The sequence below is a fragment of the Colossoma macropomum genome, unplaced genomic scaffold, assembly GCF_904425465.1.
Source record: "Colossoma macropomum unplaced genomic scaffold, Colossoma_macropomum, whole genome shotgun sequence".
NCBI lineage: Eukaryota > Metazoa > Chordata > Actinopteri > Characiformes > Serrasalmidae > Colossoma > Colossoma macropomum.
In genome coordinates, this window is record NW_023494794.1 from 30,479,896 (window position 1) to 30,507,395 (window position 27,500).

General features: G+C 41.6%; 2 protein-coding genes across 7 annotated transcripts in view; one reads left to right on the top strand and one right to left on the bottom strand.

Moving 5' to 3' along the window:
- Positions 1–14,567, top strand: part of LOC118814903 (integrin alpha-X-like) — a 49,927-nt gene extending 35,360 nt beyond the window's left edge. Inside the window, exons 20-30 of one of the 3 annotated variants that reach the window (XM_036580776.1) lie at positions 38–170; positions 2,480–2,587; positions 2,689–2,768; positions 4,654–4,740; positions 5,044–5,104; positions 5,646–5,747; positions 7,823–7,888; positions 7,986–8,093; positions 12,225–12,323; positions 12,613–12,723; positions 13,341–14,567. In XM_036580776.1, the coding sequence (XP_036436669.1) occupies positions 38–170; positions 2,480–2,587; positions 2,689–2,768; positions 4,654–4,740; positions 5,044–5,104; positions 5,646–5,747; positions 7,823–7,888; positions 7,986–8,093; positions 12,225–12,323; positions 12,613–12,723; positions 13,341–13,538 (1,153 nt within the window). In that variant the 3' untranslated portion in view covers positions 13,539–14,567. The remainder of the gene's footprint in view (positions 1–37; positions 171–2,479; positions 2,588–2,688; positions 2,769–4,653; positions 4,741–5,043; positions 5,105–5,645; positions 5,748–7,822; positions 7,889–7,985; positions 8,094–12,224; positions 12,324–12,612; positions 12,724–13,340) is intronic. The other 2 variants (XM_036580777.1, XM_036580778.1) reach the window with 2 other exon arrangements.
- Positions 14,568–22,386: 7,819 nt separating this feature from the next.
- The window catches only part of LOC118814936, a 28,631-nt gene continuing 23,517 nt past the window's right edge, over positions 22,387–27,500 (bottom strand). The window contains exons 3-7 of one of the 4 annotated variants that reach the window (XM_036580837.1): positions 27,309–27,500; positions 26,025–26,218; positions 24,609–24,636; positions 24,413–24,441; positions 22,387–23,402 (exon numbers count right to left, since the gene is read on the bottom strand). In XM_036580837.1, the coding sequence (XP_036436730.1) occupies positions 23,370–23,402; positions 24,413–24,441; positions 24,609–24,636; positions 26,025–26,218; positions 27,309–27,500 (476 nt within the window). In that variant the 3' untranslated portion in view covers positions 22,387–23,369. Of the gene's footprint in view, positions 23,403–24,412; positions 24,442–24,608; positions 24,987–26,024; positions 26,219–27,308 lie in introns of those variants that run through there. The other 3 variants (XM_036580838.1, XM_036580836.1, XM_036580835.1) reach the window with 3 other exon arrangements.

Genomic DNA, 27,500 nt, shown 5'->3' on the forward strand with positions numbered 1-27,500 from the left:
TCATGAAAACGTGTGTCCTGCTGTCTCTGTCTCTCAGGGACATGGTGGTGAACATTCAAGATTTTCCCTTGAATCTCTCCGTGGTGGTGATTAATAACGGAGAGGACGCAACTGACACGGAGCTTCTCTTTCATCATCCCTCCATCTTCTCCTTCACCCGGGTCACAACGGTCAGAACCAGTTTAAACCAGTTTATGGAGTTGAAGAAGTGGGCATGAACCCTTCGCAATCAGCCAGTGTGTTTGTGAAAGTTTGTGGTCAGGCAGAGAGAGTGTGTGTGTAAACTCGTGGTCAGGAACAGTGTGTAAACTCTTGGTCAGGAACAGTGTGTAAACTCGTGGTCAGGAACAGTGTGTAAACTCGTGGCCAGGAACAGTGTATAAACTCGTGGTTGTGGCCTGACTTTTATCTGAAATCACAAGCTAATTTTCTTTTTCCTTACATGGAAAACTTCAGCCAGAGTCAGTTTCCCCCAAATTACCCAAATGTAGTCAATCAGACATGTTGAGTCTCTGCTTCTTTAGTTTTTGTTTTTTTGTGAAAACTTTATGGTTTTGTGAACTTCTAGACGATCAGATCTTCATTTATGTCATAACAATAGATAAAGTGAACCCAAGCAAACAAATAACACAAACAGTTAGATAGTTTTTCATCTATTTATTGAACAAAATGATCCAACATCAAATGTCTCTGTTGGTGAAGTATGTGAACCTCTAGAATGATCACTTTCAATCAGTTGAAGGACAATCAGGTGTGAGTGTGGCTGACCGTACCCTGTATAAAAACATCAGACTGAGTCTTCATCACCAAAATCAAAATTCAACACCACTGTTACTCTACACTGGAGTGGTCATCCAACAGAAATCACTCCAAGACTAAGGCGTAGAATATTCTGGAAGGTCACAAAGAACCCCTGAACAACATCTAAGGATCTGCAGGTTCCTCCTACACTGGATAACGTTAGTGTTCATGAATCCATGATCAGGTAAACACTGAGCTACAATAGTACATATGGAATGGTAGCATTGAGGAAGCCACTACTCTCCAGGAAGAACATTCCTGCCTGTTTTAAGTTTCCTAAAAATCACCTGGATGACCCAGAAGACTACTGAAACAATTTGGACAGATAAGGCAAAAATAGATCTTTGTGGCTTAAATGAGGAATGGTATGTTTGAACGGAACACTGCATTCCAGCATAAGAACCTCAGCTGTGAAACATGGTGGTGGCAGTATTATGGTTTGGGGCTGAAATTCTAGAGGAGAATGTTAGGGCATCCATCCATGACCTGAACCTCAACAGAAGGTGGATCAAGACAGTGACCTCAAAAACACCAGTTAGTCATCAAAGAATGATTAAAGCAGATAAAATACTGCATCTTGAAATATTACAGATTAACGTAAGTCAGTGTGCAGGGCTGATCGACAGTTACAGGAGTTGTGCAGCTGAAATTTAATGTTAAATCACTTTGTTCAGTAAATTAATGAAAAGCTGTACTTTTTTGTTTTACCTGTTGTTATTAGGTTCTCTTTATGGATTATTATGATTTAAATGAAGATCATATTTTAGGCCAAATATTTGGAGAAATTCACAAAATGATAAGAGGTTCACAAACTTTCAAGCAGCACTGTAACTGTTAACAAGGAATAGCAGCTTTTACCCCACCAGTTAGCATGGTGCTAACTGCATGGCTAAAGCCTAAAACTGTGTGGAGTTGTTCAGCAGTTCTAAGAGAACTGATTCTGTGATTTGTGACCCTGTATGACACGCTGTTATTTGTAAACATGTACTTATATGTACTTTTGTTCAAGCTATTTTTGTAGCTTAGCTAGCAGGCTAACATCTCCACACACCTCAGCTTAGGGTCACTGTCTCTGAGTTGAGCGTCTATCCTCTAAACACTGTGTCACTGGAGCTTCAGTTAGCCAGTTTCAAACCTGTGCTGTACTGTGGAGCAGCCTGCCAGATAAGCTAGAGCTAGCGTCTAGTGCTAACCAGCCCTGATGAAAAAAAACAGTGCAGACCAGCATGAAAGCCAGGCTGGGTAATGCTGGTTGACCAGCACACCAGCATCCAAAACACGTTACAAAACACATCCAAACATATGCTAGCTTTTCTAACAGGGAGGACAGTAGAGCGCTAGCTTAGCCAGCAAGCTAACATCCACTCAGATATTAGATAGATATTATTAGATATTATTAGAAATGAAAAGAAATTAGTTATTGTTGCAGTTTTATTTAGTTAATTTTACATTTTTGGCCACTACTATCAATCTACTAGTAGGTTAAAGCTCATTTGTGAGGTACAAAGCTAAGCCGCTACGTAGCGTCCCACAAATCACTGTTTAATGTAAACACTGAGAAAGTGTGAAATGTTCCAATGTAAAGATGTGAATCCTAATGATCATAATAAGCCTCTCTAGAGGAATTAACCATTAAAAACATATTTTTAATGTATAATGTAATGTTCCTGTTTCTCAGCTGGAGTCCAGTGGCCATGCGTGGTGTGTGTCTAATGAAACAGGACTAATGAAAGTCACGCAAACTACCTGCAAACTCGGCGTTGCCATCTTCAGACAGAAAGCCAAGGTACAGCTAACCGCTAACAGCTAACCGCTAACATGGCACCAAGGCTGAACAAACTGTCTTTAAATGAAATCAGTAACACTGTTTTCTGTTTTGCTCTGAAGGCTGTGTTGAACCTGACATTCCGAGTGTCCGACCCGTCAGCTCTGAGTGACCGACTGACCGTGAACGCATCTGTCATGAGGTCAGAAAACTAAAAACCTGTACAGACCAGTTTGAATTCCATGCTGGTCTATGCTGATCTAAACTGCTTTATGCTGGTTTGGTGCTGGTTTAGCAGGTCACCCCAGCATGGTCATGCTGGTTGATCAGCATACCAGCATCTAAAGCACAACATTTGCTGGTTTTTCTGCTGAGCAGCCGTACTGGTTTATGCTGTTTTGTCTAGCAGTGATATAATAGGGTTCTCTGCTGATCTTAGGCTTCAGAACCCACAGATTCACTCTATTATTCAGTCAGGACCCAAACAGCAGGTTTCTGTTTCACATAATGATCAGAGCAGTAATGAACACTATTTTTTGATTAAATAATTTATTTGTTTTTAAAGAAGGGCTAAAAATGACATTTAAAAATGTAAGATCTTTGTCTTCCAAAGCCAAAATCTTGCTGAAGCCTTCAAGCCTCTGTATTTTCGTTTGAGTAGTTCATCACAAACAGAACGCTGTGGTTTCTGACCCTCTTCTCTGTTCTCAGAATAAAGCTGCAGTCACGCTACAGTTGTGCAGTTGCATTGCACTGTGCGACCACAGCTCGACCGGAAGCTTCTCTGTGAAAATAATCCTCCATTTAGTGCATTTGGCACCAAAACAGCAAAAACACAAAACTAAAGATAACGTGCAGATAATTACACACCTGCAAGAGCACAGAGCTGCACAGAGGGGCAAAGCAATGCAGCGGTTAGCCAAGCAGCTAACCTAGCAGTTAGCAAGATGATCCCTGCTGAAAAACAGCACAGGCCAGCATGTTGGTCTTAACTTGTGTAATCTGGTTTAGTGCTGGTCTGCTATAACATATGGTGGTTTTGCTGGTTTTCTAGCAGGGTTAAAGGGGCAGTTTGTAAGATGTTTAGTTCAAAAGATTCCAAAATTAACAAAAATTTTCAACAGAATGTGCAGAAATAACACTGCTGACGTTAAGTCAAAGACTGTGTACCGTGTTGCAGAGATTTCTACTGAAGTTAGCATGCTAACCAGCTAGCCTTTTCCAGTCCTGTCTCGTGATACCATTTTATTCCTCAAGAGGCGATAGTGAGTCACTGTAGTATCAAATTTGCCATCATGACAACATGAGAGGATAAAGAAGTAGCCGCTCCTGGCAAGAAAAGGAGTGACACAAATAGCATTAAAAAAAAAAAAAACAAGAGTTAGCATTGGCGCTGCTCTCCACTGCTGCAGCTCTTGGTCAGTACAGGGATGAACTTAGATGCAGAACTCGCAGCGTTTCTTCTAGACTGGTAAGGAGGGGAGGAGTGAAGAGGGAGGAGCGACTGTGTGGAGGATGAGTTTGACAGGTTGCGTTATCTGACACGTTGCTCCTTTAAACTCACCGACCGTAAACAATAAAATCACTAAAGTAAATATACCGTCAGATATGTTCATGTGTTCATTTAGAGCCAGTCTGGAAGAGCTACGTAACGAGACGTGATTAGACACTGTGTAATATTAGCATTTAATCCATCTACTGCTGATAGATGAAGCCCCGCCCTTTCAGAGGTCAGCACAGGGAAAGCAGTTGTGCTATTGGTACAAATCTGTGTGTCAAAGTTCAAACTGGACACTGAGTGTCGCTCACACAATCGCAGCCATCACAACTGAAATGAATGAAATTTATCTCTGAAATGGACAGATCTCAGACGCAATGTTATATTGCTAGATGACTTTCAAAATAAAAGCACACCACTGAATTCTTTTCAATTTTCTTTCAAAAATAAAAAAAATCTGTTCAGCTGGACTTTTATTAAACACGGTTTCAGGATTTCCAGAACTTTTTTCATGTTTTTTTCATGTTTTAGAACATGAAGCTAGTTTTGTCTGATGTGAGCTAAAATGCTAATGCTGTTTGTATTACAGTAAAAACGAAAATAACGGGAGTCTCCATGACAACACCGCCGCCGTGTCCGTGCCGGTTAAACAACTCGTCAACTTTCAGCTGGAAAAGTAAGGAAATGAGTTACTGCACTATTATTTAATCACTTATACAGCCTGTATTCAGTCAGCTATACAGTAATTTATACAGTATATTATAATTCAATTCAATTCAATGTTGCTTTATTGGCATGACAAATATTAACACTTGTATTGCCAAAGCTTTATATTAATATTAATATTAATTAATTTATATCTATATTTAAACACTTAATTATCTGTCTCTTATTATTCGACGTGCTTTGTGCTGCAGTTTATTCAGTTTCTGAAGCTGCAGTATGAATATTGTAATATTATGTCTGTGTTTATTTTCAGTGATGGATCCACACAGTATATCAGTTACGATCAGAGCTCTTTAATCAATCACACGTTTAAGGTAACACCTTCATCTGCACACTTACTACGAGAAAAGGACGATAATCCCACCAACAAGACATAATACTCTCTCTCTCTCTCTCTCTCTCTCTATCCTTCTCTCTCTCTCTCTGTCTCTCTCTCTCTCTGTGTCTCTCTGTCTCTCTCTCTGTCTCTCTGTCTCTCTCTCTCTCTCTCTGTCCTTCTCTCTCTCTCTCTCTCTCCCTCTCTCTCTCTCTGTCCTTCTCTCTCTCCCTCTCTCTCTCTCTCTCTGTCTCTCTCTCTCTCTCTGTCCTTATCTCTCTCTCTCTCTCTCTGTCTCTCTCTCTCTCTCTCTCTGTCTCTCTCTCTCTCTCTCTGTCTCTCTCTCTCTCTGTGTCTCTCTGTCTCTCTCTCTGTCTCTCTCTCTCTCTCTCTCTCTCTCTCTGTCCTTCTCTCTCTCCCTCTCTCTGTCCTTCTCTGTCTCTCTCTATCTCCCTGTCCTTCTCTCTCTCTCTGTCCTTCTCTCTCTCTCTCTCTCTCTCTCCTCTCTCTCTCTCTCTCCCCCTCTCTCTCTCTCTCAGCTGGTGAATCTGGGCGAGTTGTCCATCCCCGTCCGTGTGCAGTTCGTGTTGCCATTGGAGATGAGCTCTGGGTTTTTATGGGATGTTCCTCAACCTGCTGTTGTGAGTTCAGAGTTTTATTTACTATTAAGTTCAGTAACCAGAGCTACTGAACTACTGAACTACTGTAATTAACTCAAATAAACAGATTTTCATTCAGAGATCTGATCACGGCTGGGTAACGTGATGACATGTTACTGTCATTGTGATAAATTTGATTGTCATGCTCTTTTCTGAGTGTGTGATGGGTATAATCAACATTTCTGGAACACTGAACACCTGCATGGATCAGAAACAGACTTTATTAGAGTTATTTTGTGACCGGCAGAATCAAAACACCTTTAATGCAGCGGTAAACTATAAGTTTTACTGCGTTTCTATATAAGATAATCAATCAGAAAGCGGAAAACGTATACACTGAGACAGTAGATATTCAGATTCCACCGGTTTTTCCAAATTCCCCCATAATCCAGTGTGTGAGGTGTAAACAGACAGATTCAGAGTGGTTTGGTGTGAAATGGTTCAGATGTCTTTACAGTGGTTGTGATAGGAACCAGGGGTCGCCATGACTACAACACAAATATAGACATTTTATTTACTATCCAGAACCACCAGTGAACCTACACGAGTCTTCTGAGTCTATATGGAATGTTGATGATGGAAAATAGTGGAAAATCTGAAATAATAAGTTTTCTTTGGGGACTATTTTGCCTCACAGCGCCCTGCATGTATCCCTCCACCATGAATGGAGTTTAAGTTCTCTAAACTATCATAAAACAGTGTCTCAGTCATCAGGCAGTGAATTCATAACCATTTCATGTAGGAACTTTCTGTGAGGGAGCTTTTAGAGGTGGACGTCTGGTTCCTATCACCACCACTGTGAACAGTTCTGACTCGGTCAGTTTTACGTGCAATTTTTTATGCAATTAACTGTGAGCTATAATTCCATGATCACGAGGCCCAGTTAATAGATCAATATTTCAGAAGTTGAAAATACACACGTACTAAAAATGAAAGTGTGAGTAAAAGGCAGCTTTAAATCGTTCTGCTGTTTCAGTTCTCACACAGGACAGGAAGGTCAGTATTTATTTATATACCAGACGGCCACTTTATTAAAACCACCCCCTTGTTTCTACACTCACTGTCCACTTTATCAGCTCCACTGACCGTATATTTCACTCTGTAGTTCTACAGTTACAGACTATAGTCCATCTGTTTCTCTGCATACTTTGTTAGCCCCTTTTTACCCTGTTCTTCAGTGGTCAGGACCCCCATGGACCCTCACAGAGCAGGTACTATTTGGGTGGTGGGTCATTCTCAGCACTGCAGTAACACTGACGTGGTGGTGGCGTGTTAGTGTGTGTTGTGCTGGTCTGAGTGGATCAGACACAGCAGTGCTGCTGGAGTTTTTAAACACCTCAGTGTCACTGCTGGACTGAGAATAGTCCACCAACCAAAAATATCCAGCCAACAGCGTCCTGTGGGCAGCGTCCTGTGACCACTGATGAAGGACTAGAGGATGACCAACACAAACTGTGCAGCAGCAGATGAGCTATCGTCTCTGACTTTACATCTACAAGGTGGACTGACAAGGTAGGAGTGTCTAATAGAGTGGACAGTGAGTGGACACAGTGTTTAAAAATTTCAGCAGCACTGCTGTGTCTGATCCACTCGCACCAGCACAACACACACTAACACACACCACCACAGTGTTACTGCAGTGCTGAGAATGACCCACCACCCAAATAGTACCTGCTCTGTGAGGGTCCATGGGGGTCCTGACCACTGAAGAACAGGGTAACAAAGTATGCAGAGAATCAGATGGACTACAGTCTGTAACTGCAGAACTACAGAGTGAAATATATGGTCAGTGGAGCTGATACAGTGGACAGTGAGCGTAGAAACAAGGAGGTGGTTTTAATGAAGTGACCGGTCAGTGTGTGTGTATATCTGTATATATATGGATAAATGTGTGTGTGTTTACTGTGGTAGTTTAGAGGTGACTGATCCAGTCACAGGATGAAACTGTGAAGCTGTAATATTTCTCATGACTGTCAGGGCGTACATGTTACCCAATGTTCCCACAAACCCCCCCCTCATTTCCTCACTTCCTCTTCTGCTCTGTGTTTGTGTGCTAGACCAGTTCTGGAGTGATGTGTACAATTTCAAAGATGCCCAGGAACAACCAGTCAGTCCACACTCAGGTGACTAATCCATATCGCTCTTGCTCAGATGTTGGTTGCCTTGATTTCGGATGTGTGTTGCTGTGGTGACTCATGTCCCTCCCTACCACCCCGACAGTACTGTAACGGCTCCAGTTGCCAACTGACTGACTGCAGCGTTCAGCTGTTATCCAGCGACCAGCCAATCAGCTTCCAGTTCAGAGGTGATATTACCAGTCAGACGAAGGTAAAATCACCTGACTTTACTGATCACCTCCCTCAGCAACACTACAGCCTGCAGCACACTCTATCTTTCTATAGCAATGTAATAACAAACATATCCTCTATGTTTATATTTTACTGTCTATATGTTACTGTTTGTGTGTTATAAACAGTCATAATTCATTTCTACATGATCATTTTCCAGCCTCTCTTTATTCCTTACAGTTAAACAGGCTGGTGGTGTTACTGTACCTTTAAGACTGATATATGCAAATGAGCTCTGTTCTGATTGGCTGCCCTGTACTCTTCATTCAAAAAGTAAACCAGGATGAATGGTCAGGGCTACACTGCTGTAGGCAGAATGGGCAGAGCTTAACTGCTGTAGCTGAATGGTGGAGCTAAACTGCTGTAGCTGAATGGTGGAGCTAAACTGCTGTAGCTGAATGGGTGGAGCTAAACTGCTGTAGCTGAATGGTGGAGCTAAACTGCTGTAGCTGAATGGATGGGGCTAAACTGTTGTAGGCTGAATGGGTGGGGCTAAACTGTTGTAGGCTGAATGGGTGGGGCTAAACTGTTGTAGGCTGAATGGGTGGGGCTAAACTGCTGTAGCTGAATGGGTGGGGCTAAACTGTTGTAGGCTGAATGGTGGAGCTAAACTGCTGTAGCTGAACGGTGGAGCTAAACTGTTGTAGGCTGAATGGGTGGGGCTAAACTGTTGTAGGCTGAATGGGTGGGGCTAAACTGCTGTAGACTGAATGGTGGGGCTAAACTGTTGTAGCTGAATGGTGGGGCTAAACTGCTGTAGCTGAATGGTGGCGCTAAACTGCTGTAGCTGAATGGTGGGGCTAAACTGTTGTAGGCTGAATGGGTGGGGCTAAACTGCTGTAGCTGAATGGGTGGGGCTAAACTGCTGTAGCTGAATGGGTGGGGCTAAACTGTTGTAGGCTGAATGGTGGAGCTAAACTGCTGTAGCTGAACGGTGGAGCTAAACTGTTGTAGGCTGAATGGGTGGGGCTAAACTGTTGTAGGCTGAATGGGTGGGGCTAAACTGCTGTAGCTGAATGGTGGAGCTAAACTGTTGTAGGCTGAATGGGTGGGGCTAAACTGTTGTAGGCTGAATGGGTGGGGCTAAACTGCTGTAGCTGAATGGGTGGGGCTAAACTGTTGTAGGCTGAATGGTGGAGCTAAACTGCTGTAGCTGAACGGTGGAGCTAAACTGTTGTAGGCTGAATGGGTGGGGCTAAACTGTTGTAGGCTGAATGGGTGGGGCTAAACTGCTGTAGCTGAATGGTGGAGCTAAACTGCTGTAGCTGAATGGTGGGGCTAAACTGCTGTAGCTGAATGGTGGGGCTAAACTGCTGTAGCTGAATGGTGGAGCTAAACTGCTGTAGCTGAATGGTGGGGCTAAACTGTTGTAGGCTGAATGGGTGGGGCTAAACTGCTGTAGCTGAATGGTGGCGCTAAACTGCTGTAGCTGAATGGTGGAGCTAAACTGCTGTAGCTGAATGGTGGAGCTAAACTGCTGTAGCTGAATGGTGGGGCTAAACTGCTGTAGCTGAATGGGTGGGGCTAAACTGCTGTAGCTGAATGGTGGGGCTAAACTGCTGTAGCTGAATGGTGGGGCTAAACTGCTGTAGCTGAATGGTGGGGCTAAACTGTTGTAGGCTGAATGGGTGGGGCTAAACTGTTGTAGGCTGAATGGGTGGGGCTAAACTGCTGTAGCTGAATGGTGGGGCTAAACTGTTGTAGGCTGAATGGGTGGGGCTAAACTGTTGTAGGCTGAATGGGTGGGGCTAAACTGTTGTAGGCTGAATGGGTGGGGCTAAACTGCTGTAGCTGAATGGTGGGGCTAAACTGTTGTAGGCTGAATGGGTGGGGCTAAACTGTTGTAGGCTGAATGGGTGGGGCTAAACTGCTGTAGCTGAATGGTGGGGCTAAACTGTTGTAGCTGAATGGGTGGGGCTAAACTGCTGTAGGCTGAATGGTGGGGCTAAACTGCTGTAGCTGAATGGGTGGGGCTAAACTGTTGTAGGCTGAATGGGTGGGGCTAAACTGCTGTAGCTGAATGGTGGGGCTAAACTATTGTAGGCTGAATGGGTGGGGCTAAACTGCTGTAGCTGAATGGGTGGGGCTAAACTGCTGTAGGCTGAATGGTGGGGCTAAACTGCTGTAGGCTGAATGGTGGGGCTAAACTATTGTAGGCTGAATGGTGGGGCTAAACTGTTGTAGCTGAATGGGTGGGGCTAAACTGCTGTAGGCTGAATGGGTGGGGCTAAACTGTTGTAGGCTGAATGGGTGGGGCTAAACTGCTGTAGCTGAATGGTGGGGCTAAACTGTTGTAGCTGAATGGGTGGGGCTAAACTGTTGTAGGCTGAATGGTGGGGCTAAACTGCTGTAGCTGAATGGGTGGGGCTAAACTGTTGTAGGCTGAATGGGTGGGGCTAAACTGCTGTAGCTGAATGGTGGGGCTAAACTATTGTAGGCTGAATGGGTGGGGCTAAACTGCTGTAGCTGAATGGTGGGGCTAAACTGCTGTAGCTGAATGGGTGGGGCTAAACTGCTGTAGCTGAATGGTGGGGCTAAACTGCTGTAGTTGAATGGGTGGGGCTAAACTGTTGTAGGCTGAATGGTGGGGCTAAACTGTTGTAGCTGAATGGTGGGGCTAAACTGCTGTAGCTGAATGGGTGGGGCTAAACTGTTGTAGGCTGAATGGTGGGGCTAAACTATTGTAGGCTGAATGGGTGGGGCTAAACTGCTGTAGCTGAATGGGTGGGGCTAAACTGTTGTAGGCTGAATGGGTGGGGCTAAACTGCTGTAGCTGAATGGTGGGGCTAAACTGCTGTAGCTGAATGGTGGGGCTAAACTGTTGTAGCTGAATGGTGGGGCTAAACTGCTGTAGCTGAATGGTGGAGCTAAACTGCTGTAGCTGAATGGTGGGGCTAAACTGTTGTAGGCTGAATGGGTGGGGCTAAACTGTTGTAGGCTGAATGGGTGGGGCTAAACTGCTGTAGCTGAATGGTGGGGATAAACTGTTGTAGGCTGAATGGGTGGGGCTAAACTGTTGTAGGCTGAATGGGTGGGGCTAAACTGTTGTAGGCTGAATGGGTGGGGCTAAACTGCTGTAGCTGAATGGTGGGGCTAAACTGTTGTAGCTGAATGGTGGGGCTAAACTGCTGTAGCTGAATGGGTGGGGCTAAACTGTTGTAGGCTGAATGGGTGGGGCTAAACTGCTGTAGCTGAATGGTGGGGCTAAACTGCTGTAGCTGAATGGGTGGGGCTAAACTGCTGTAGCTGAATGGTGGGGCTAAACTGTTGTAGCTGAATGGTGGGGCTAAACTGCTGTAGCTGAATGGGTGGGGCTAAACTGTTGTAGGCTGAATGGGTGGGGCTAAACTGCTGTAGCTGAATGGTGGGGCTAAACTGCTGTAGCTGAATGGGTGGGGCTAAACTGTTGTAGGCTGAATGGGTGGGGCTAAACTGCTGTAGCTGAATGGTGGGGCTAAACTGCTGTAGCTGAATGGGTGGGGCTAAACTGTTGTAGCTGAATGGTGGGGCTAAACTGCTGTAGCTGAATGGGTGGGGCTAAACTGTTGTAGGCTGAATGGTGGGGCTAAACTATTGTAGGCTGAATGGGTGGGGCTAAACTGCTGTAGCTGAATGGGTGGGGCTAAACTGTTGTAGGCTGAATGGGTGGGGCTAAACTGCTGTAGCTGAATGGTGGGGCTAAACTATTGTAGGCTGAATGGGTGGGGCTAAACTGCTGTAGCTGAATGGTGGGGCTAAACTATTGTAGGCTGAATGGGTGGGGCTAAACTGCTGTAGCTGAATGGTGGGGCTAAACTATTGTAGGCTGAATGGGTGGGGCTAAACTGTTGTAGGCTGAATGGGTGGGGCTAAACTGTTGTAGGCTGAATGGGTGGGGCTAAACTGCTGTAGCTGAATGGTGGAGCTAAACTGCTGTAGCTGAATGGTGGAGCTAAACTGCTGTAGTTGAATGGTGGGGCTAAACTGCTGTATGCAGAGTGGGCGGGGCTAAATATCTGAGTTGTTTACTATTTAAATGTGCTGTGATCTGGCGCTGCTGAAGGTGCTGCACTGTGTAGTGCTGCTGTATCTCTGACTGCAGGTGTGACGTGTGTTTTTTCCTCCTGTACAGGTGAGTGGAGTGCAGGTAGCTGTAGTGAGTTGGGGATTCGTGTTGTTTGATGAACATCATTACACTCAGTTTCTGAATGAAGAAGCTCTGCAGCTCTCGGTGAGACTTAACACACAACACAACGTTATTATTCAGCATTTATTACACAGCTATTACACAGTTAATACAGCACACAAACCAGCCTCAATGATCTACAGTCACACAGCTCTCTGTCTCTTTATCTCTCTCTCTCTCTGTCTCTCTATCTCTCTCTCTGTCTATCTCTCTCTCTCTCTCTCTCTATCTCTCTCTCTCTCTGTCTCTCTGTCTGTCTCTGTCTCTCTCTCTCTCTCTCTGTCTCTCTATATCTCTCTCTCTCTGTCTCTCTCTCTCTCTCTCTCCTGTGTAGATAGTGACGGAGGTGGAGTCTCCATCACAGGCTCAGACGGTTCTGATTGCCTCTCTGTCCATCTTCTTTGGTTTATTAGCCATGGCCGTAATCTTCTACCTGCTGTACAAGGTGAGTGTTTTAAAGATCAGAGCATAAACTTCGTCTCCTCTGCAGACCAGTTTCTGCTCCGCCATGTTGAACGGTATAAACTTTCACTATGACGCGACGAACATGATCAGAACGGACTTAAACTTTCCGATAGGGAATGTAATCAGATACAGGCGTTTACACGGATATTATTCTTCTATTTAACGGATTATTTACAGGATTACCCGCCTGGATCAATCAGATAGACACTGTATTCTGAATGGACTCAATCAGACTAGACTATTCCGATCGAGGTGTTTACATGGACGTATTCTATTCCAACTCAGATATTAGTTGGATTATTGACGGATTATCAGGCTGCATGTAAACGTGGCTTTTGATTTTAGTAGTAAAGTATGTTTTTTCCTTCTTCTGTAAAGTTATAATTTTAGAGATACAAGGTTTGTTCCATTCCTTGTTAGCTACATTAGCCTCCATTTAGAGCTCCTGGGCTAAAGCTGCAGCAGCACTTCAGACACTGAGCACGTTTGAGGAGAGAAACTTTGGAAAGTGTGATTTCTGGCTGAATCATCTGATGTTTAGGTTACCTGGAGACTGACTGATTGACTGGTTGATGCATTTATTGGACTCTCACCTAGGTTGGGTTCCTCAAGTCTAAGTCTCAAATTCCTGATCAGCAGGGGGCGGTGATAGCGGCGCCCTCTGATGGTGAAGGCGGTAACACACCAGCCGACTGCCCCACGACCGAGACTGTAGCTGATGAAGAAGCTCAGGAAGCAGCAGCACCATCTCCTCAAAAAGCAGAGGGCAACCAGGACGCTGGACACATCTCATAGGACACGAGTGCCCTTTAGTCCAGCGCAGACTGTGTGGCTAAAGACTGAGCGAGTTTCTAATGTACAGCTATAGTTTACGAATTCCGTAGGTTTGAGAGATAAGATCAGACGTATTTTGTAATAGGAGATGAAAAAGGGGCAGTTTAGGGGCAGATTTACTAAACCAGGTGCCACTCACCAATGACAGGTCGGTGGGCGTGGCCTGTTTAGCAGAGAACTTTAAAGGTAATGAACACAGGTGCAAAATCATTCTTATTTGCTATATTCCTACTTAGTTTCTGGCATTTTTTGACATTTTATGTTAAAAAAACTTGACATTTATCTTAAAATAATGACCTGTTTTTGAGTTTGAGTTATTAATCTTGGAGAAAGTTTCATTTCAGTTTCAGTAGAGATGCACTGAACATAAATGATGTTTTCTTTGCCTTTTTAGCTTTTGTTCTAAACAGGTTATTAAGGAAAATTATATTACTGATAAAGTGAACAAACCCACCGTAAATAAACACAGTTTAGATAAATAACGTAATAAAACGATCACAGACAGCAGAGAGCAGCAGGTCATCACACTGTGACTCAGTGTGAACACCGCCGGTGATAAAATCGCTCAGCGTCGCTCGGTCAGCCGGTCAGTGGTGGGCGTGTGGAAGTGAGAGCAGGCAGACAGGAAGCTTGATTGGTTTTAAAAGCATGGAGGCCAGAAACGCCCAGCACTCAGCCAGCGTCTGTCTTTATTAACTAACCTCACATTAGACTCAAATATTTGAAAGAAAATATCAGCTTTAAGCAAACAAATTTATAATATTTCACTTCTTCAGTTTTTACTCCAGCTGAGCAGAAACGCTGACCAGGCTAACCTGTTTAGCTCAGAGTGTTAAAGAGTGAGCTGCATCTCTGAAAAGCAGATTCTACACGTCTCAGTGTCCATTAGACACAGTGAGGCTACACTCTTTAAAAACATGGTTCTTTAAGTTTTAATAAGGAAAATGGTTCTATACAGAACCATGAACACTCCAAGAACCCTATGCATGATTGAATGGTTCTTTGCATCATCAAAGTGTTCTTCAGGTTGATGGAGAATGTGCTGTAGATGGTTCTGTATAGAACCTTTTTGAAAAGTGTTCTATCTAGCACCAAAAAAGGTTAGAAAAACCCTTTTTAGTGCCATATAGAATCATATACAGCATATTCTCCATCAATTGAAAGAACCATTTCACCATACAGAGAACCATCTATGGTTCTTTGAGTGTTCATTGTTCTACATACAACCATCCGCTTTACTAAAGAACCTTTGAAGAACCATCTTTTTTAAGAGTGTATGCTGTCACTTCAGTCATGTTTCCAGGTTCTATCAGATCTGCAGTGGAGAGCTTCTTGGGAGTCTTGATGCTCCACAGAGCTGAACAGAGATTGGACTCTGGTGTCTGATGTCTCTTGTAGCAACTGTGATATTTTCACTGTTGATCTGCTGATCAGACATGTCTGTTCTGACCAGCACAAAAGAAAACAGTATTTTTAGTCGTGTTCATTTTCATTATCATTAAGGTTATTTGAAGACTGCTTTTGGATTTTGAGGGTCTTTTGGCCTTTTTTTCAGATTTTCAGTCTAAAATGGTCAAACAGATGAATTTTCTGCAGTTGAAATTTTGGTGCACCCTGAAATTCAGTAACTCATTCTCTCAACATAAATAAGTAATTGTTTATTTTGTCAATCATAATAATTCTAAGTTTGAAGAAGTGAAAGATGGGAACCCAACGCTGCCAGGAACAGAATAAAAACTACAGCTGACTCTTCTTACCTGCAGAAAGTGTTTCAGAGGAAGAGCGTCTCAGAGCAGCAACCACATCAGCCATGTTAGCGCGGAAAATACACGTTTGCTTCATTAGAATAATCTATGCGAGTTTAAATGAATATGCAAATGAGGCCGTGATCTTATTTTGTGTTTGTAAATCTGCCCCTAAACTTGAATCCAGACTAAACAGGATTTTAAAGGTGAATCACAGTTGCTGCTGCAGTTTAGACCGAGACTAGACTTTAATCCACGACCAAGAAAGCAGCTACATCTTCAGCAGTGTGTGTTCACTCTCAGGATAGTTAGTGGACTAAACTTTGACCTCACAGGGAAACGCTGAGGTATTTAATGTGAAATAAGTAGGATTTATAAATTATTAATTAAACGCTTCACTGCAGAAACAAACCATCACTGTTGGAACTAAACCTCGCATCTCCAAAAGAGCAACAAAACACTGCCTCAGTGTAAGTTAGTGTAACTGGATTTAACTGGATTTTATTCTGTTGCTCATCGTGAAATTCCAACTTGTACAGAGCAGCTGGTGTTTTAAACTGGGCAGTGAAGTCAGAGAGAACAGGTTTCATTCCAACAGTGACATTTTTACAGAACTGAACAGTTCCTGCCAATTTATAATCATTTGACTGACCTTGTTGAAAGCCAGTTTCCACTTCCTGTAACACTGACCGCATCGCTGTGGCAACAGGAAGAAGGTTTTTTGAAAGTCGGTCTAAGAAGAAAAAATTGCACCTAATAAACTACAAGAGTTTGTGGTGAAAAGCTGTGAAAACAGAGGAGCTGAACTCTGTCCTACATTAATACTGAGCCGTGTTTGTTGTTCAGTTCTGGGGGGTTTGGGGGGCTTTAAAGCTCAGTGGATGAAGAGGAATCACTGTTTTGGAGATGATCCTCGTGATCCTGAGTGCTGGAGCCAAAAACAGGAAAAAACAGGTTAACAAGCTGGAAAAACCTCACAAAGACACAAAAACCCAACAAGGACAGTTTATACAGGGGAGGGGGCAGGGGGCGGAGTCATGGGGTAAATGTTTTCAGGGATATTCTGATAGCTAAAGATGAAATATCCGATTGTTAGCTTTAATGAGAAGAGAGTGAGAGAACTAGCAGGACTGAACAGTAAACTGCAGTAAAATGAACAGAGACACGATTAAAGGCCTTTACAACCAAACATCATCTCTTCATCACTGTCCAGAGAAGAACAACCATCTCTGAAACAGTCACTTTACAGAAGAGGGCAGAGACGTTCATCACAGCTAATGTACGTTAAAGGTACAGTAAGCGATTCTGGAGGAAGATTGTTGGTATTTGAACTCAAAGTAAGTTAGTAACCCACCTGTCAGAGCAGCCTCCTCATCCGTTTTCATGCCTTCAGCTCTCGGAATTCTCCGCCGCTGAAACTCCCTCACCTCAATCTTTGTTCTTCAGATCTTCTCCTCTTTGGCTGTTTCTCTCCATCTCTCCTTATGACAATGCATGGAGCAGCTTCAAGTCCCGCCCCTTCCCCCTGTCCTGTGCACGAGCACAAGCACCACTGTTGCTGATTGGCTGGAATAGTGTTGTGTCATTCAGTCTAAGAAACTTTGTTGACCGTGAGGAGATTTCACTGATTTTGACAAACAGTGTACTGGATTCAAATCGCTTACTGCACCTTTAATGTAAAGAGAGTTTAGGTGATACTTTATTCTGAGGGTCCTTTAAGATTAAACAACACTCAACAGACTCTCAGTAACATGACAAACACATATTAGGGTTAGGATTAGGGCCAAGGTGAGGGTTAGGATTAGGTTTTGGGTTGAGGTTAGGGTTAGGATTAGGGCCAAGGTGAGGGTTAGGATTAGGTTTTGGGTTGAGGTTAGGGTTAGGATTAGGGCCAGGATGAGGGTTAGGTTCTGAGTAATGGAAGCAACATATTAACAACACATCTACTTAATGTAAGTAATGTATCTACAGAGCATCTACAGGATATTTACTTCAGTGTATTCAGATGCTTCACTACTGATACCGCACTGATATCTTGTTGACTGTTACCGATAATCTGTTAAGAGTTTATTAATCATCTATAAAGGACCGCTCCAAATAAAGTGTTTACTTAGATTACTAGATTTTATTCCAAGCAGTTTTGGAGCGTTTCTATTGATCCCTTCATCAAGAATCTTTCACAGGATGTAAAGAGCAGCTGCTGAGCTCAAACGATGTAGAAGATAAAAATAAAAATGGAGGTTGTTTTGGTCAGCGACGGTCTGCTGCTGTTCACTCAGGTCACATCAGATGATGTATGAACTGTAGTTTTACTGAGTCAGCTGCTTCAGGCCTCTGTGTTATGATCCCTCATTAATGTTCTGCTGTACAGTTTGTTGGAATGTAAAGTGTGAATAAATGTTTAAAATCTGTTTATATTATTGTTTAAAAGGCTCCTGTATTATTTATGTTAATGAGTCACAGATCAGAGCTTTAAACCATTCAGATCTTCAGTTCTGAAGCCTCGAAGACTAACAGGATTCCAGCTCTCAGTGAGTCTCATCTTGGGATGGAGGAGTTTGAGGCTGGATCTAATGGAGTTCTCATCTGTTCTGTAACTGAGGAGAACATTTAGATTCCAGTCTAATGAACAGAACCCATTTATTTCCTGAACTATCAGAACCGACAGTGCAGGATTAGCACCTCTCTTTATAACTCATAATTAAACCACACACTTAAGAAAGGAGGTTCTTCAAGGGTTCTTTAGTAAGGAAAATGGTTCTATATAGAACCAAGAACACTCAAGAAAAAACCTTTGCATGATTGAAGTGATCATTGCATCATGAAGTGGTTCTTCAAATTGATAGAGAATGTGCTGTAGATGGTTCTACACAGAACCCTCTTGAAAAGGGTTCTACATAGCACCAGAAAGAGTTCAGTCTTGATATTAACAATAACAGAAGCCTTTTAGTGCTATTTAGAACCCCTTTCAAAAAGGTTCTATATAGAACTGTTGAAGAACCCTTTCATGATGCACAGAACCCTTTAATCATTCAAAGGGTTCTTTGAGTGTTCATGGTTCTACATAGAACCATTTTCTTTATTAAAGAACCCTTGAAAAAACATCTTTTAAAAGATAAGTTTACTTAATCCAGATTATCTCTGGGGCAGATTAACACTGATTTCATACACAGTTTACATCTACAGTCCAGTGGAGCATCATGTTATATACGGTCTGTAACTGCAGGTGTGGCCCAATGTTTAGATTAAGGTTCTTCTGTTTGTGAAGTTCAGAGTTTTAGCTTTTTCTCTAGAACAGAGGTTCTCGATCTGTAGAATGAGGCCCTCTAGTGGTCTGTGGTGGTACTGCTATGGGCAGTCAGTGGTTGCAAAACATCACATACAAAAAAAAAGGTCCAAGCCCAAAATATAATGGTTGTTTCTGCTGGTTCTGGCTGGTCAGAGTCCAGACTTAAACCCTATAGTGAAACTTGGTCTCACATTAAACTCAAACCAGCTCAGCAGTGTTTTTCAGCTGTGTGAAGCCGTCAGTGCTGAGTGGATCAATACTGACTCTTCTTTCTGAGCCTGTCTGAACATTTACACACTAAAGTACAACACAGAGAAATGGTTCTTCAGACTGATGGAGTGTTGTATATGGTTCTATATAGAACCTTTTTGAATTTTTTTCTATATAGCACCAAATATGGTTCTGCTATAGTTACAAGCTTGATATCGCACCAACAGAAAAACACTTTTTGGTACTAAATAAGATACATTTAAGCATGCAAATACTTTTTTGAGTGTTCATGGTTCTATATAGAACCATTGTCTTTAATAAAGAACCCTTGAAGAGCCATCTTAATGCCTAATGTTTTGCCATTTTGGGCTCGGCTAGTTCAAATATACACTCTCAGAATAAAAAGTAACTTTACACTCTTAAAAAAGATGGTTCTTCAAGGGTTCTTTAGTAAAGACAACAATCCTATATGGAACCATGAACACTCAAATAACCCTCTGCATGATTAAATGGTTCTCTGCATCATGTAAATGTTCTATATATGGTTCTGTATAGCACCAAAAAGAGTTCCACTATTGTTACAAACCAAATATTTTGGTACTATATAGAACCCTTTTTGCTAAGAGTGTAGTTAAGGAATGAATGATATGTTCTAAGCTGTACTGACTCCACACACCCCGTCTCGTCTCCAGGCTTTTATTTTACTGTTCTGTTTAAAACATTCGGTTATGAAAAGGTACAAATACGAACTTTTCACCTGGAAAAACTGATTTAAGGTTCACAATCAGACCTTAGAACCACTGTTGGAGCTTTGAGGGAACATTTACACTGTTTGTACCTTGATGAAGGAAAAATGTACCTGAACAGAACCTTTATTACTAACAGTGTAGATCATAACATACACATACCTAGATGTCACGTTGGGTCCAGTCAGGCACGTCTATGGCGCCACCATTTTGGGCCGGTCAACATCGCTGCTGGACTGCATTCAGTACCATTACAGAGCGGCAGTTTAATAAAGACACTGTCCAGAATTACACTATTTCAGGAATATCACTCTCAGAAAGAGGGACAGGATTATATAACGGAGGGAACGCAGTGATCCACACTCATGTCTGTGTGATGTGTGTTGTCTGTGTGGTGTTTGTGTAGATGTGGCCGTGTGGTTAATGAGGCCCAGAGAACCTGTTGATGTGATTGTTTTTCCTCTGGTTTATATGAAGCTCATTTCATTTAATAGTCTATTCAGGATCTTAACTTTATGTAGTAGTTATTTATTTACAGTGATGGTTAAAGCTTTGTAGCGGTAAATTACAGCATTCCTTAATCCGTGTAGATATTCATCATAGATTAATGTTAGCAGCTTCTTACACCAACCTCACCAGCTTCTTGTTCGAATTTTCCTGTTCCACCAGAAAGTGACTGCTGCACCATTTAAGGTGGAATGGTCCTTCTTACTGTTTGGCAGGGTTTATTTTATATTTGTGTGTATTAATATTAGAAGTGATTCACACAGTGATGGATTTGCTGATGTGTCTGATTGTGTTTTTCGCACTAAACTCGGTTTTTAACATCAGGTACAGACTGAATACTTTCCTGCTGGTCTGGACGGCTAATTACCACGATCAGTTATAAAAGCTACTGAGAGCAGTCGATCCAGCCTAGAATAGTCTGTGTCTGAGGATTATAACAAAACAGATTTGGCATGTTTTGGCAGATTTGGAATCTTTATTGGACCCCTCATATTGAAACTGACGCAGCTGTACAGAACTACGTAGTTTCTGACCAACATCCCTCACCAGCTCTCTTCATCAACACACATCTGTTTATTCTTAATGCAGCTCATCACCACGGAAACCTACAACTTCATATATTCATTATTCAATTACTAAAACATCAAAGTGATTCAATTTAAAAATGTCTAAAATGATGAGTTTTATCTGGAATCTATTTATCCTTTTTATTTGGTCAGTGTGGTGGTCAAACAGCTGAATACGACATGATTTTAATAGGCAGCCTAACGTAAACATTTATATTAGCGTTAGATGTAAGGGGCGGGGGGGGGCGGGTATGACATGTTTGAGACATAACAATAACAAGTAAACAAGCAAATTACACTCATGTTATTCACTGTAATCCATTTATTACAAATGGGGTCATTATGATTTTTCACATTTACCCATGTATGATACTAGATACGCTGCTGGTTACAAACACTTTACCGTCATCTCTTTGCAGCAGTTCTCTTCCCTGGAGTAAACGGGAGCTGTAGTCCTACATATCAGACATCTTACATACTTATAATATCTGGTTATCATCTAAATATTTACATAAACAACCACATGTCCAGCAGGACGATCATCTTAGATTACCATTCAAACATTTACATACTTTACTTTGGTGGATCCTCAAATTTGTTACTTTTTCGGCCTCATTTTCATTTTACAGGCTAATTTCACTTTATTTTCTCTGAGCAGGTTAAAGATATACAACCTGCAGATGATGTTCACTGTTACTGAATGTGAGCTGAAGGAGACATACAGTCACAACATGCTGTGCAGAAAACAACCTCATTTCCAAAAAATTTGGGATGCTGTGCAAAATGTTAATAAAAACAGAATACAAAGATGTACAAATCATTTAAACCTTAGATTTAATAAAATTGTACAAAGACAACATATCAAATGTTGAAACTGAGAAATTTTATTATTGTTTTAAAACATAACACAAAAAAGTTGGGACGACTGCTGTAGTTCTTAAAGTGAAATGTTTTCCTGCTCTTGTTTGATACAGGATTTTAGCTGCTCAACAGTTCAGCATCTCTTTTCTCATATTTTTCATTTCATAACCCTCCAAATGTTTTCAGTGGTGACAGGTCTGGACTCTTTTACTATGGAGCAATGCTGCTGTAATACATGCAGAATGTGGTTTTACATTGTCTTGCTGAAATAATCAAGGCCTTCCCTGAAAAAGACGTCATCTGGATGGCAGCATATGTTGCTCTAAAACCTGAATATGTCACATCATGCCATGTGCACAAATGCCCCCCTAAACTATCATGAATACTGGCTTTTTAATTATGCACTGATAACAAGCTGAGGGGTCTTTAGCCCGGAGGACACAGTGTCCATGATTTCCAAAAAGAATTTCAAATGTTGATTCGTTGGACCACAGGACACTTTTCCACTTTGACTCAGTCCATTTCAAATGAGCTCAGGCCCAGAGAAGGTGGCAGTATCTCTGGATCCTGTTTATATATGTTTTTCTCTTTGTGTTTTAGAGTTTTAACTTGCATTTGTGGATGCAGTGATGAACTGATTTCACAGACAGTGTTTTCAGAAGTGTTTCTGAGCCCATGCAGTGATTTCCAGAATCATGTCTGTTTTTAATGCAGTACTGTCTGAGGGCCCAAAGATCACGGCCAGCTAATACTGCTTTTGGCCTCGTCCCTCACATACAGAGATTTCTCCACATTCTCTGAGTCTTTTAATGACATTATGTACCGTAGACGATGAACAGCAGAAGTTCTTTGCTATTAATTTGAGAAATGTTATTCTTGAATTGTTGCACTATTTGACTGTTCCTCTGCATCTTTACTTCTGAAAGACTCCGCCTCTCTGAGACGCTCTTTTATACCCAATCATGTTACTGACCTGTTGCCAAATAATTAGTTGCTAAATGTTCCACCAGATGTTTTTTAGCATTTCACAACTTTACCAGCCTTTTGTTGCCCCCAGCCCAACTTTTGTGAAAAAAAATTCTCAGTTTCTGCATTTGATATGTTGTCTTTGTATGGTTTTTAATTAAATACTGTGTTTAAATGATTTGCACATCACTGCATTCTGTTTTTATTTACATTTTGCAGTGTCCCAACTTTTTTGGAAACAGGGTTGCAGCTTCACCACAGCTGATCCCTTCCCAGCCTCATCTGGAAGAAGGTTCCTGGACTCTCAGTGTTGACCGTATCATTTCCCTCACTCTTCTCACGATTGATGGTGTCTGAACTGATTACCTCATCTTCCTGACCCTCCACCTGCTTCTCAGCCCATAAACTGACCTCTCCATTTTCCTGACCATATGGGTGTTCACATTTTTGACCACCTGGCTGTACATTATCTGTCTGTATTTTATCCTGACCCTTTGGCTGTACATTTTTCTGACCACCTGGCAGTATAGTATCCTGACCACCTGGCTGGTTTTTAGGACTTGAATCGGTCTTTATATTTTGGTCCTCTCTTGCTTCCATGGGTATCGTCCAGATACACATCTGCTCCTGGTAGAGCCTCTTACTTTCTTCCAGATCTTGTTTTCTTTCTGATTCAGGAATGTTTTCTTTAGGTTGTTGATCTCTGTGTTTAAACCTGTTGTGCACATGTTGGATTGTAGTCCAGTCGTAGGCGTCTGTCCCAGTTTCTCCATCAACCCCCTTCTGTTCTCTCTCTGTCTGCTGTGGTGCTGTAGATGTTCCAGGCTGGTTCTCCTCTCTGACCTGGATGGGGTTTCCAGCTTTGCTTTCCCCAAACTCAGGATCCTCCATCCTCACCATCTTCAGATCTGAGACAATCCCCAACCTACAGAGACCTTTTAGAGAAACACACAGTTTTACTGTCTGGGCTCTGTTTTCTATTTGTAAGCACAATAATAAGGTGTAAACTCTCTGCGCTGGTTTGTGTGGATGGGGCACATATAATTTTATCATAACCCTCCAGACTCTGTAAAGGGGCGGAGTCCAAGTAAATACATTATCCATAGGCGTGGTTAGGTGTGCTGCAGCCAATCAGATCAGCTCCTCTCCCTCCCTTTAAGAGCAGCTGTGATGGTGGAGAGCATCACTGTCTTCATAGAGAATAAACTGATGTCATCACTTCACTTAATACAACTACTACTAATAATAATAATGATAATGTGTTTGTTACACTTTTAAAAACTACGAAATATAATTATTTTATCACATTACATAAGTTATATAAATAAAAATTATTATATTTTATCAATATTACTACTAATACTATTGCTACTATTTTTTCATTACTATTTTTAGATAGCTTTATATATAATGTCATAACTGAAACATGTTAAAGTTCCTTAACATCTTAAAGAACCCTAAGTTAATATAAAACTAACTGAAGCAAATCCAGTTGAAGAATAATTAATTCTAAACACTTATCATTATAAAAAGTTAGATGCCACTAAGAAAAATATATTAAATCAAATAAAAATAAACAATCAAATAAGTAAAGGAATAAATGGAAATTTATATATACTTTATATTTTATTTATATTTATATTTTATATATTTATATAATTTATATTTTAATATTAAGTGATATTATGTGAGTGACTCAAACTCCAGTAAAACTCCAGTAAAACTCTCTGAGCTGCTCATTTCCTCCATCTGAGAACTGATCAGAGTTATTGATGAGGTTTAACACTGAACCCCCCTGTTTTTGTAACACAAAACATCATTTGTTTTTAATAAAGAGTTTATTTTTGTGGTTTCAGGGTTAAAGTTCATGTCAGATCCTGATGTTTTTACAGTATTCAGAGCTCTAAGGTTTCAGTGCTGTAAGATCAGCAGCTGAAAGACTCACCTGGATCTTTTTATCTTTGGCAGCTGAGACTGAAGAGATGCAGGAGGATGAATGAAAAAACAGATGAGTTCATTTCATTTGAATCTCATTAAAATGAACTACTGCACTGTTTAATCAGCTATAAAGACGTAATCATTATTTTCACTGATGTGAATAAAACAGAATAGTCAGTAATATAATAAGCAGCTGTGCTTACAGGGCTGTGGTCTGTTTGGGCTTCTTGTCTAAAGAGAAACAGAAGATCAGCTGTAAGTATGAAACAGTGTGTGATACAACACTGTAAAGGCCATTACTATTATTATTATTATTATTATTATTATTAGGGTGGTCTTGCGGGGTGGGTTGGGCTGGAGTGAGTTCACTTACACAAAACCCATCTAATGTACCTATGAACTCAACATCTCACAAACCATCCAGGATCAGAAAACCTGCGTACGTATTTCTGCTAATCCAGTAAGGCTGTTGGAGGGACACTGAGCCAGAAATGACCCACCCACAGAGCCGCACATCACGAGTTAGCCTTTTAATAGGCCGATTTCAATGATCTTAAAAAGCAGTCCATTTAATTTAGCTAAAAAATTATACATGTCCACACTGATGGACATCTATTAAATTTTGATTAAGTATTATTAAGTATTTTTATATATATATATATATATATATATATATATATATATATATATATATAAAGAAACTGTTGGGGGGGCAGCTGTGAGCTACCAGAACAAAAGTCATGATGAAGAAATTGTTTGGAGAAAGAAGACATGAGTACTGATTGCACCAAGCAACAGCCCTGATGATGATGATGATGATTATTATTATTATTATTATTATTATTATTTATATTAACCTAAATATACACAACTGTATATTGCTTATCACATCTGCTGATTCAGAGATACACACAGTATGAAATACAGGGGTCTGGGACCCTATAATTAACCTCTTAGACCCCCTGAATGTCTCAAAATCTCAGTTAATGTGAGGAAGAGCGCAGAACCGCACTAGAACAGAGACTCTACAGAAGAGGAGACGAGGAAGATCTCAGTTACTGTGAGGAAGAGCGCAGAACCGCACTAGAACAGAGACTCTACAGAAGAGGAGACGAGGAAGATCTCAGTTACTGTGAGGAAGAGCGCAGAACCGCACTAGAACAGAGACTCTACAGAAGAGGAGACGAGGAAGATCTCAGTTAATGTGAGGAAGAGCGCAGAACCGCACTAGAACAGAGACTTTACAGAAGAGGAGACGAGGAAGATCTCAGTTACTGTGAGGAAGAGTGCAGAACCGCACTAGAACAGAGACTCTACAGAAGAGGAGACGAGGAAGATCTCAGTTACTGTGAGGAAGAGCGCAGAACCGCACTAGAACAGAGACTTTACAGAAGAGGAGACGAGGAAGATCTCAGTTACTGTGAGGAAGAGCGCAGAACCGCACTAGAACAGAGACTTTACAGGAGAACAGTTGATAAACAAACATTTACTGACACTGAAGCATCAGCGGCGCTATGGAGAGAGAGAATACCAGGGGGGGATTCACACTGTAAATACATAATGAAACTGTGTTTCTGAATCAGATGCATAGACATAAATCTAACTGAAGGATCAAATACCAGAGATTTTATCCACTCTGTAACTTTATCCAGAGCTTCCTGGTTCCTCCGGCATCTCAGGAGTCCTCTATCCTCGTAGAACAGACAGTCCACAGTGAGAGTTTTCTCTCTGGTTACTGCTCTGCTGCTGTCTGGTCCAGTCTGGTCTGGGTCAAATGTGTGATGGAGAACCACTAGAACAGCAGGCTTGGAGTCTAAAACAATAAAGAGACATCATGTCAATAAGACTGAAGACAGTTCACTAAACCTTAGTAAACATAAAATAATAAACAGTCTTTGAAAGTAAGAATAAGAATATAAAAAGAGAATAAAGCTGCTGCAGCAGATGTGTGAGTTCAGTCTTCTAGTTCCAGATTTGGGAGTGTTTTACTCTCCATACTGCAGATTGCTAACGCTAGCTAACTCTGCTAACTGTCCCGCTGGTTTGTGCTGTTGTGAGTGAATGGCTAGACTTCTAGAGAGTAAAAGGTGCACAGCTCCACCTAGTGTACTGAAGCAGCAACTGCTCAACGTTCCAGCCTTTCCAGCTAATAACACCTAATAATGTCAGAAATACCTCAAGAAATGTGAAAAAGGTTTGAATTTGATGGTCATCATTTTCGTCAGACGTCCTGCACCACTACACTACCATGTTGCTGTTGCTGTTGTTGTGAGTGGGGTAACACACAGGTAACACACAACCTGATTGGTTGTTGTTCTGTCTTTACCCCTAAATGTACATACAGTGTGAGACTATTTTCGTTTGGCTGTTTTTGTCACTATATAATCAATCTTGAATTGAACTGATCTACACACAGAAACAGGAACCCTCCTTCAAAACCTCAGGATGCCTACCTGACTTTTTCTTCTGCCTGTCTGACAGTGTCTTTAAGGTGTTCTTGCTCTTTTCTCCAAGGAACTGTTCTTGACCTTGATTTTTTAGGGGCAACTAAATTTTAGGCAGATGTTTGCTTGATGTAAATAATAATTACTGTGTCATGTATGGAGAGAAATATTATGGGAGACTGATATTTCTAAAACATTAAATGATTAAACTGAGCCTCCAGTGTCCATGATACTCATTTGCATTGAGACTCTGTGTGATGATTAAATCTGGGCGTGTCCCAATCGTGGATCAGAGAAGTAACACGTTACATAAATGCTGACGAGTATAAAGTCCATGGTCTAACATCATTTGTAACTATCAACATGAAAATTAATATCACCAATCAAAAGACAGATTATAAACAGAGTCACCCAGAAACTCCAATAGAAAAGAGATGTTAGTGTTACTGATTACAGAACCTGATACAGCTGTAAGTCTCTGCAGCGCTGCTTCAATATCAGATCCACCTCGTCTAACGATCGGACAGAACAGCAGAATAACGTCACTCTCCTCCACTGACGTCTCCTCCAGGAGGAACTTTTCATTCAGATGTGTTTTAAAGTCCTCCTCACAGTTCAAAGTATTTCCCGCCAGAATGACTGAGAACTTCA